General features: G+C 40.3%; 1 protein-coding gene across 1 annotated transcript; it reads right to left on the bottom strand.

Moving 5' to 3' along the window:
- Nucleotides 1–464: 464 nt before the first annotated feature.
- On the bottom strand, nt 465–8,970 carry LOC135464723 (uncharacterized). Its single transcript, XM_064742240.1, has 3 exons — nt 8,447–8,970; nt 5,413–5,565; nt 465–1,272 (listed from the first exon to the last, which is right to left on the bottom strand). The coding sequence occupies exons 1-3, from the start codon at nt 8,916–8,918 to the stop codon at nt 956–958; spliced, it is 942 nt and encodes a 313-aa protein (XP_064598310.1). The 5' UTR covers nt 8,919–8,970; the 3' UTR covers nt 465–955.
- Between the last annotated feature and the right edge of the window lie 2,135 nt (nt 8,971–11,105).

Here is an 11,105-nt window from a genome sequence, read left to right as displayed (position 1 = left end):
ACATGTGGGCCGTTCAACCCCTACGTACTCAATATGCACGCAAAATCACTACGCTTATGCTTCGGTGTAAGATTACGGTATCGCTAGGCTTGTGTTGTTTGATTGACCCTTATTATCAGATTTTTGACATGTTTTGACAGGTAAGAATTGTCAAGCCATCTAATGTGGTGATACATATATTTTGCTAACTCCAGTCTTCGCATTAACAACTTTTTAGTGAAACATTATGGTTAGTTCCTATTAGTGTCTTACTTAAGAATATTTTACTAATACAACGGCATTATAGTGGAAAAGAACCGGACCGAACACGCTGGATATCAACGACAATCCTAATGTTCCACGTACGACCGGAGAGGGTGCCAGCATGAGCTGGACTTGAACTCACAGCGACAGCATTGGCGAGAGGATTCTGGGTCATTTTGCCATGCTGTCACGCTAATCATCTCGGCAATGGAGCCCCCCCCCCCCCGCTCCCCGAAACAATGGGAAATTTTGACACGAATTAAAACAGCTGTAGATCGTGTACTCTTGCAAACTGTATTATATACTAATTTATTGTTTGGACTGCATATAGAATAGATCACCGTTCTTTACATCGCATGTTTGTGCAAAGGTGTAGCAAGTTAGGCCCGTAACCAGTGAGACTGTGTTCCAGTAAGAATTCTGATTGGATAAAACTAATCCAGCCGTTAATCCAGATGGAGATGGAGGATACACTGGATATCAGCTGGGTACTTATTAGCACAGCGCGAATTGTGATGATATATACAATACACTGTATCCTCTTCATGCGCTCGATACTTATTTTTTTCACTGTTGTTTAACGCCATGTAAAAACAATTTTACTGACTGAGGGTGCCTGGACCGATCTACCGAGCTTTGACAAGCTGTTTGCAAGTTTTTTACATGTCATATTCGTGTCCCTTTAGATCTAGTCCAAATGTAATATAGTCAGCTATTCGTTGTAGGAAGGATTTGATACAGTGTCCTGGTTAAAGGGATGGTTTGGGTTGGGCCTGACTTGTAGCGTTCCATCCATCAACGCTTCTCGGATCACCTCTAACGCATCTCGGTTAGTGTTCGCCGCGTCTAGCGCGAGTTCTCTCCCCCTGGCGTTGTTGTGTAGATCCATTGCTAGCTCGTTGAATGGGTTAGGGTTGCTCCGTTCATGAGCATCCCCAAACTGTTTAGCGATATCAGCTCCGTAAGTTCTTGTCCAGCGGTAGTTTGTGAGAGCATGTCGGGCAGCGTCCTGCATACCGTTGTGAATTCCTACAACATTAAGTAATAAATCACATAATGTTCATATTTATTTATTTATTTTATTATTTATCTATTTATTTCATTTGTTATTAACAGCCGAGTTCAATAAGTGTTCAATTTTATGCCAGCAGTAACATCGATGAGAGGAGGAATTGGGAGTGGCCTCGGAAAATCATAGCCCCAGGACAAACTTACTGACTTAATCCTACAGTCGAATATTCCAGACTGTTGTGGAGCAATCTAAATAAATGGTGGTACATGGTCTACTTGTACTACTGTACATTTCCGGTCGTTCGTGAGTTCCCTTTTAAGAAATCTATTTTGCTGACAAATTTAGCTTTTCCATCTTGGTCAATACAATCCTCTATTCGTAGAATGGGTTATGAGTCATCCTTGGTTACGGCATTGGTCTGGCGGTAATCAACGCACTGCCTGATTAAGCCATCTGGTTTGGGAATAACTACAATCGGAGAACGCCAATTACTCTGACTTGGTTCAATGATGATATTCTCAACAATGTGTCCAATTTCCTGTTGTACCTTCTGCGCCTTCTGGATTAAGCTGGCATGGATGCTGCTTGATAGGTGGTGATGACCAGACATTCACGTCATGTGTTGGTACATCCTGGTACATATGGTCGGATACTGGTTCAGCAACTTGGCAACATTCTCTCTGGCTTTTAAACAAGTGACCCAGAATTAAATCGAGATTTTCCAGCACAGAAAAGTTTACTAACTTTGGATTCAATACGGCCACTTGAATGGTGCCTAAATTAGACGTGTCTTGTTCTTCATGGCTATCTGGTTGAGCCGCCTTAGTAATTAATTTAGCTATGGTCACTGACTGGTCCAATCTTCCATGGTATTCTTTTAACATGTTGATGTGGCAGAGCCGTTTACCTTTTGTCCGATCAGGGGTACTGATGACGTACTTGACCTTACTGACCTTTTTCTCCACTACCTTGTCAATATCTGCAGTCTTGTTCCTGGGCCATTTGTTCTTTTCTGGGCTCTGGTAATCACACATGATGGGAAAATACCTGGGTGTTCGTTCTGTAAACCTTCACTTTCGGGTATGTCCACTGGTAAACTGGAAATATGTGGATTGGCCCGAACTTTTTCACCTCTCTTGTGACAGTAATGGCATATCGGAGCAAATGATCTGTGCATGTCCTTTCCTTGAGTCAGCCTTCCTTTAAATGGTGATGCAGTTTTATTTTTCTGTCCCCCGGGCCCCTTAGCGTTATTGGTCCACTTATTGAACGGTCGCTTCGGAGGAAACTGGTAACCCGTTTATTTGTGGGTAAGTCCATAGTCGTCAGCCATATTTGCAGCAGATTTAATGTCCTTAATCTTCTGTTCGTCCAGGTGAACTTTGATTTCATTCGGTACACTGTTTTTATATCCTTCCATAATAATTACTTTTTGGGGATTTTCAAATGATTCCCAAGCTGTCAGCGATCGTTTCAAAAGACAGAAAAAACTTCTCTATATCCCGCGCCGTAAATTTCGGCATCAAATGAATGTTTTTGGCTAAATCAAATCCGTGCTGAACAGGGTTTGTATTATAACGATCTCCTTCAGTTTTCTCTTTGCTTTCTATCTCCTTTATCCGTAAGTTATGTTATATTCCATCTTCCGCATTTCAAATAATCTCTCCCTTTCTTTTCATTCTCTTTCCAGTCTCCGGATTTCCTCTCTTTCCTTTCTTTCTCTCTCCTCTTTTTCCATTTCCTTTTATCTCTCCTCTCTTTTTCTTTCCTTCTCTCTCTACTCTTTCTCTAACTTCAATGTTTCCATCTCCAGTTGCAGTTTTTAAACTTCAATACCTGTGCCTTTGACGCCGTGGTGACACGGGGTAGGTCGCTGCTTAATCCTAAATGCTTAGCTATTGCCTCAACCATTTCACTTTTCTTTAAGCTATGAGCACAGTTCTATTTCCCTTTTTCTGCAATGAGTCTTAGTTCAGCCTTTTTGAGAGCAGATAGTCTACTTACAGTTATGTCAGAAACTAAAATCACCGTAACATTGAATTCCTCAGCCATTGTTTAAATATTACAATGTATACAAAAGTAACGATATCCTGTCAATCCCCCAGTGAAACCCTGTTTGACCGTATGTTTACAAAGTGCTGCAAATGTTGCAACTTCGTTCAGCACTGCTAAGATTTTCCTGGACAAGCCCCCAATTTGTTAGGGTATCGGTATAACAAGCCAAAATCAATTCCCAATAACAAGCCTAACCTGGGTCAAACAGAGTAACACTCTCAAACACCCAAATGGCTGCTTCAACAATTTAATAAATCAGAAAGGAAAATAATGAGTTAAACTACAAATAGCAATGCACAGGATATATATATATATATATATAATAATAATAATAATAATAATAATAATAATAATAATAATAAAATTTTTTATAATAAATGGCGGCAGCTTACTCGTGTGTACAAATACTTCAGACCTGAATTACGCTAGAGTCCTTAACTTGACTTTCCGTCGTTGTCCAATCGACCCTGGAATATCTCGTATCGAGACCACAAATCCTCCAGCAAGCAGTTAATATATACACGATAATCACAGCCAACAATCACCCGTTAGTCTTGGTCCAGCTAATCCAAATTACACCGGCTTTTCCACTCCAAAGGTACTAACAATTTCTGTTAACTATAGCTGTGACGTATCGTCCGTTACTCAAATAAACCAGCATTCCGTCAACAGCACCTTATAGCTGTCCAAATATCACTGTCGTATCACTATCTTATAACTGTCTATCACTGTTCATAAGTATCACTGACCGACCCGAAGCCCACAAATCTGCCGCGTTATATATTGTCATCGCAGCTTCGAGAAAAAAACAAAGAAAAAACATAAACAAGGTAATTTTCCAGAAGCATCGGTCGATCGAATCCTTTTGACTAGAAATTTACAAGATGCTCTATATTTATACTACCCGGCTGCGACTGAAATGAGTACGTCACGTGACTAAGCCGCGCTAGGAAATGTACAACTATAAACAATATATTGTAACATGACAACGTGAAACAATTCGTTCATAGCTGCAGACACACGCACTTGATATAAAAAAGACTGGTCATTTCACCATCAAATTCCTATCAAATAAATTACAAGTTGTTCCGAGAGTTCATTCTTTCCAACCACCCAAATAGTAAAGAATGACTTTATTAGTTATGTGGTTACTCAGTGATAGGATACGCAAATATATGGTGTCAATAATCCTCATGTTCGGCAGGGTGAATTTATTTCCTGCAAACCATCTATTAATTCAGTGCAGAAGGCTGGTGTACAGGGGAATCGACTCAGTACTCAGCGAACGCATTTGACGTCATCTGCAGGATTCTAGAATAATTTTGTACTCCGCGTTACCGTGGGGTACTGAAAAGCTGAGTATTTTTTCTGATGCAGGATTAAAAAAATTACCGTATCCACATAACGTGCGTGTGGACAAAATTTCATCCAAATCTATACATAACTTTTTCCGTAAAATTCCGGACAGACACACATACTTACATACAAAGAGAGACAGAAAAAAGAATGGCAGACTGATAAAAAGAAGGATACACAGGAAGACAGACAGGAAGACAGAAAAATAATCAGACGGACCGAAAAAAAACACAAAGGCAGGCAGAGGGACGGACGGACAGAAATATAGACACGGTGAGAGGAGGGACACAGAAAGACAAACTTGCTGACAGAAGGACGGACACACAGAAAGACAGACAGTCAAACCGTTAGAAAGACAGAAAAGAGACACAAAGTCAGGTACAGAGACAAAAGGACAGACGCGCTGACAGAAGGAGGGACTCACAGAAAGACACAGGGAGACAAAGATCGATAGACAGATAGACAAAAAGACAGACAAACGACAGAGACAGATGGAGAAAGAGACGGAAAAAAAACGGGAAAGACAGGAAAACGAACACACAAAGACACACAGACAAACAGGGAAAGACAGAAAAGCAGACAGGTAGACAGATACCTACAAATAGACACATAGCTTCATGTGGGAAGGTCATAAGTGAAGTGGCCGTAAAGATATCTGTTACGTATGAATGACTGCCAGTAGTATAAATATACATATCAGTCGTTTATATGAACCAATGGCCCTTTTAGAAGGGTATGTAACAAACCTGGGATATCGGAGAAGTATCGAAGCTCATTCAGCGTGAATTGGTAAATGGCGCCCACAACGGGGGTTTCTAGGGGGTTTTCCAGCATGACTTCATTGAAGGACGGGCCATTTCTGTCATAGTTATACCTTTTGAAAATATCCATGACATCATCTGAAAACAAAACAACAATTTTCGGTGAATGACGCATTTGGTTCAGGAATGGCGTTTCATGGTCTAATCAGGTTTGTTGAGTTTATTATAAAGGTTATATTTATATTTGTCTGTGGGTTGGTCTCTCGGACAGTGATTTTCTTTTAACATCCTTCATCCTTTAACAAACGCTGGATGGTGAAATGTTTCACATCCTACGTCTTTAACATGGAACACTCATTCGCACCAAAGGGCATATAGTTTTGGAGAATTTCACACCTGTTGAGCTTGTGATCAATATATATTAGATATAATATCTGTATGTATGTATGTTTGTAGTATGTATGTATGCTTGGAGTTTAACGTCATGAGGTGTGTGTAGATATTTTGTGTCTTCTTGGGGCAGGAGTCCTTGCCGCCAAAGTGAAGCCACCAATGAAGCATCATACCAAATTACACAGACATGACACCCCACCCAGTAGCATAATTCTGACACCGGGTTAATCAGTCATGCTTCTCTGCTGTAATCTCTGACTGCTGAGCTCCAAGCCAGGCAACAGCCAGTAAGATTTTTAAAGTATGACCGGACCCGGATTTGACCCCCTGATCTCCTCACAATTAGGCCATCCAAGCGGTAGGGTGACGTGAATAGCCCTTGTGAAAAAAAGATAGGATGTGAAAAGTTGACCAACATAGAGACGATAGGCAGAGCGTCTTGTAGTGGTGCTTGTTGAAGCTAAAACATGTTACAAATTATCTCCCTTATATAACTGTGCGACCAGCGTGAAAAGTTGATCAACAAAGAGACGACAGACAGAGCGACTTGTAGTGACGCTTGTCGAAGCTAAATCATGCTACAAATTCTCTCTCTTATATAACCGTGCGACCAGCCTGAAAAGTTGACCGATAAAAAGACCACAGACCCGGCGACTTGTAGTGGCGCTTGTCGAAGCTAAATCATGCTACAAATAATCTCTTATATAACCGTGAAACCAGCCTGAAAAGTTGACCAATAAAGAGACGACAGACAGCGCAACTTGTACTGACGTTTGTTGAAGCTAAATTATGCTACCAATGATCTCCTATATAACCCTGTAACCAGCCTGAAAAGTTGACCAACTTAGAGACGACAGACAAAGCAACTTGTAGTCATGCTTGTCGAAGCTAAATCATGCTACAAATGATCTCTCTTATATAACCGTGTAACCAGCCTGAAAAGTTGACCGATAAAGAGACCACAGACACAGCGGCTTGTAGTGACGTTTGTTGAAGCTATATCATGCTACAAATGATCTCTCTTATATAACCGTGCGACCAGCCTGAAAAGTTGACCAACAAAGAGACGACAGACAGAGCAACTAGTACTGACGTTTGTTGAAGCTAAATCATGCTACAAATGATCTCTCTTATATAACCGTGCGACCAGCCTGAAAAGTTGACCAATAAAGAGACCACAGACCCGGCGACTTGTAGTGACGTTTGTTGAAGCTAAATCATGCTACAAATGATCTCTCTTATATAACCGTGTAACCAGCCTGAAAAGTTGACCAATAAAGAGACCACAGACAGGGCGACTTGTAGTGACGTTTGTTAAAGCTAAATCATGCTACAAATGATCTCTCTTATATAACCGTGCGACCAGCCTGAAAAGTTGACCAACAAAGAGACGACAGACAAAGCAACTTGTAGTCATGCTTGTCGAAACTAAATCATGCGACAAATGATCTCTCTTATATAACTGTGCGACCAGCCTGAAAAGTTGACCGACAAAGAGACGACAGACAGAGCGGCTTGTAGTGACGTTTGTTGAAGCTAAATCATGCTACAAATGATCTCTCTTATATAACCGTGTAACCAGCCTGAAAAGTTGACCAATAAAGAGACCACAGACAGGGCGACTTGTAGTGACGTTTGTTGAAGCTAAATCATGCTACAAATGATCTCTCTTATATAACCGTGCGACCGGCTTTATAACAACCTTACTTTCGGCTTAATAATACTGAAATTTCTTTCTTAATAGCCGTATCAATTCTCTTCTCCAGCACACAACTGATGTCAGTCATACTAATAGAGCTTTTTATTCGGTCACATCACGTAAATTGTGCACTGATATCTTTTGTCACGAAGCTGTTTCAATGGAGATAGAAGCTATATTTATCAGCGCGTAAAACGAAAAACATCGCATGTCCGCTAATAATATAGAGGGGGATAGGCCGTGGCCATCTTCACACATCAGCTGATTTACTACGTGAGGCAAGTTGGTATAGAAGCACAGTCTGAACAAACCATCATTTTGATACATAAAATTGTTCAGTTACTGGGTTGCAGTGCTATTAATTAAATCTTAAGCCGGAGAAATGGACACATTTATAACAATAGCGTAGTACATGTAATAGCGTATAAAATCAAGGGTTAGTTTTCTAAAAGAAATCATAAGTTATATTGGACAAAATATTAAAATTTAAAAAAATGTGTTCTGAGATATGCTATATAGTTCTATTGTGCGTCGTCATTTCAGACACAGAATATACGTTAGTGCAATATCGACAACTACATACACATACAACCTTAACGAATGTATCCCTACATTATACAGTTATCCACATATTGAAAGAACATCGATATTTAAAGTTATACTTACCTTTTCTTTATCTAAAAATATCTTGAACTAAATATCTTGATTCTGTATTAATTGTGAAGTACGCATTTTTCATTAACTGATTTAAAATAGCTGTTTTGGGAGATATAGTTCATGTAATGCGAAATCCTACATCTCAGTGTGAATTTAATTCAAAATAACGGGACTGACGCGTGAACACGAGCCTATCTGATAACCTACGAATCTCGCTCTAAAGCGTCATTTCGCCATACATGACTGATATCTCCTGTTTTTGTAACCTACCATTACAAGGATCCACGTTTTCTGGGCAAGAGCACGTATAGCCTGCTGAGTTTTCAATGGCGTGACAGTTTCCATTAAGAGGACACGGATTTGGTAAGCATGGGTTAGTGGCTGGAGTCGTAGGTCGAGGCGCTGTGGTCGGAGTTGGCTCGGGTGTTGTCGTAGGTGGCGGAGTGGGCTCGGGTGTTGTCGTCGGTGGCGGTGTAGGCGCGGGTGTTTCAGGCGTGCGACACAAGTTTACGCATGTCGAACTACAGTGGAACCGATAAGCACACAAAGGACACAAGTCACGGTAAGATGGTCGGCAAGGTTGGCCGCACTTCCACTCATGTGCGCACGCCCAACAATACGGACACACGGCTCTACCGCCGCGTGCGAGATCTGCTCGTGCTTGGGCGATATTCACACAACTGACTAACGTACATGAGAGACATAATAGCCCCAAAACGATGAAATGAACCATCCTAAGCATAACGAAAGTGGACGTAGGCCTATACTGCACTATCAAAAGCTACACTCGGATGAAAATGAGCTGCCTAAGGGTTGTGACAAGAGTTTATATACACATCCTCAATATCCTTTACCCTACTTACGTCGTCTAATCTTATTCGTGACATCCGGGAGTTTGGGTCATTGGGGATGTCCTATATCCGTTTAAAGTGTCTTGATACATTATACCCAATTCATTCCATTGTGTAAGGCAATACCTGTCAGTGTACACAGCGTATTACGCAGGCAAAAACTCGTTTACTGCCGACATATCTACCAGAAACCAAATTCGGACCGGGTGAACAGGTGCATTACCGCTGTTGACAGCACTGGTGAGATTCATTACTCTGCGCTAGCAGTACCCACTCAGCCAAGGAGCATACAGACCGCATATATTCTTTATTACACGTTTTCGTTGTGACATTTCCTGCACTTTTTTTGTTTATATTTACAACCCTTACAGTTTACAAACTCATTTGTTAAATTGACAGAATATTATAATTTCTGAGTAATGACAGAATAAAGAATGTTTTTGCGGGAAACTTGTTCATTTATTCCCCAAAATATTTTTGTTCCCGTAAATGTATTTTATGCTGTTGACACTCTAATATTATCAATCAATTTCCCTATCATACTTAAAACATGGCATTGTGTTAAATTTAACCCATTAGTTTTTAGACTAATTTTTGTCATTTTTCTAATATTCAGCCCATACTGGCAGTTTTAATTTAAGCCAGAAAGATTGCCATCATTTGAAGGATTTCACCTCTTAATTTGCTCGCGCAGCCTTATCTCTGTTCCGTGTGCATACGCTGAATTGATTTAAAAAGATCTATGGCCGAAAAATGTATGTTTGTGAGTACACACTGCATACACACTGTACACACTGCATACACACTGCATACACACTGCATACACACTGTGACAAAAAGTTAAAAGTGATTAAAAAAGAAAAATAGAGAAGAAAAACCAAAAAAACAAACAGATCTTAAATAGATCTTAACAAATAGAAATTACCGCTTAAGTTTTGCACGCAGTGCTAAAGCTCACACACTTTCCACACAGCGACAAAATCATCTCGCCATCAGTAGAAGTCAGATTCGAACACACAAAACAGCTGATGAGGAACAGTCAAACACTGACTTGTATATGTCAGACCATGTAAAACATTAAGCGCTTTAAAACCGCTATTTTTCGGTTCAGGGAATAAAACGGAAACAAAATAATCTGGTCATTTCCGGTTTTTTAAAATTATCATTGGAGAAACTAAAGTTATAATAATTAGTTTTACATACGTCTGCCAAGGCGATGATGCACCACTGTGTTTTGTAGAAGGTCATGTTATTTTGCCAGGGCGTTAAGCGAAGAAAAAACTGTGCATGTAATTAAAATTTAGTTTCGCAAAACGTGGATGAATGCGTTCTCAGATAGGAGCACTAAAAGGAGAACAAAATGATCAAATTTGAACTCTTATCAAGTTTCTAGAGCAGCCACTTTGCGACTGAGTTATCTGTGATGAGCCGAAGCTCTTTAATGACCAAGGATTTTCAGATGTGCTCTGCTCACTCTACCGTGAGAAAGGTAACTAAAATAGATTTATACCCACACCCGAAATATCTCCGAAAAGTCAAAACGCGGGGCTGCTTATCTGATCAACAGCATCTATGATCATCTGCACCTCTCTGTTCGTCGAGCCCAGCTCTCTCTTGTGGCCATTCAAGAAACTACGTCAGCTCCTGAAACATTTGATTTCATGCTTTGAAAAGACGATTCTGATTGGTGCAGCCATTTCACCTTTCCATTTCAGAGGAAGGTCATGGACAAGGGGCTGGCAGCAGTCATTACGAGACTACTAGATCTTGTAAGCACCAAGTCAGTGTGGAGAGAGACTAATAGATTTATGTTTCTTAATATTCTGCCCTCGGACAGGGAATTTTCATGGTTCTCAAGATTATCTTTTCGCAGCTACAAGTTCAGTTCAGAGCTACAGTTCCTGGAGACCATTTTCGCTGTTATACATGAGCGAGTTCCGGTTTCCTCCACCTATAAAAACAAAATTCTTGAGAAAGATGTAAGACAAGAAATAAAAGTAGTTAATAAAGACAATTTCAATCATTATTTTAATATTTATTGGTAAAAGAGCATACACCTAGTTCAAGGTCGTTTTCTT

Source organism: Liolophura sinensis, chromosome 4 (assembly GCF_032854445.1).
Source record: "Liolophura sinensis isolate JHLJ2023 chromosome 4, CUHK_Ljap_v2, whole genome shotgun sequence".
Taxonomy (NCBI): Eukaryota; Metazoa; Mollusca; class Polyplacophora; order Chitonida; family Chitonidae; genus Liolophura; species Liolophura sinensis.
The sequence above is the reverse complement of the archived record's forward strand: the minus strand, read 5'-3'. Positions and strand labels throughout refer to the sequence as shown.

What these genes read in the sequence shown, in the direction of transcription:
- LOC135464723 (XM_064742240.1), bottom strand. Translation starts at nt 8,918, where the DNA reads ATGCTTAGGATGGTTCATTTCATCGTTTTGGGGCTATTATGTCTCTCA. An exon ending in AAACGTGGATCCTTGTAATG is followed by an intron (nt 5,566 to 8,446) that starts GTAGGTTACAAA and finishes TTTTGTTTTCAG; the next exon opens with ATGATGTCATGGATATTTTC. An exon ending in ATACTTCTCCGATATCCCAG is followed by an intron (nt 1,273 to 5,412) that starts GTTTGTTACATA and finishes TTAATGTTGTAG; the next exon opens with GAATTCACAACGGTATGCAG.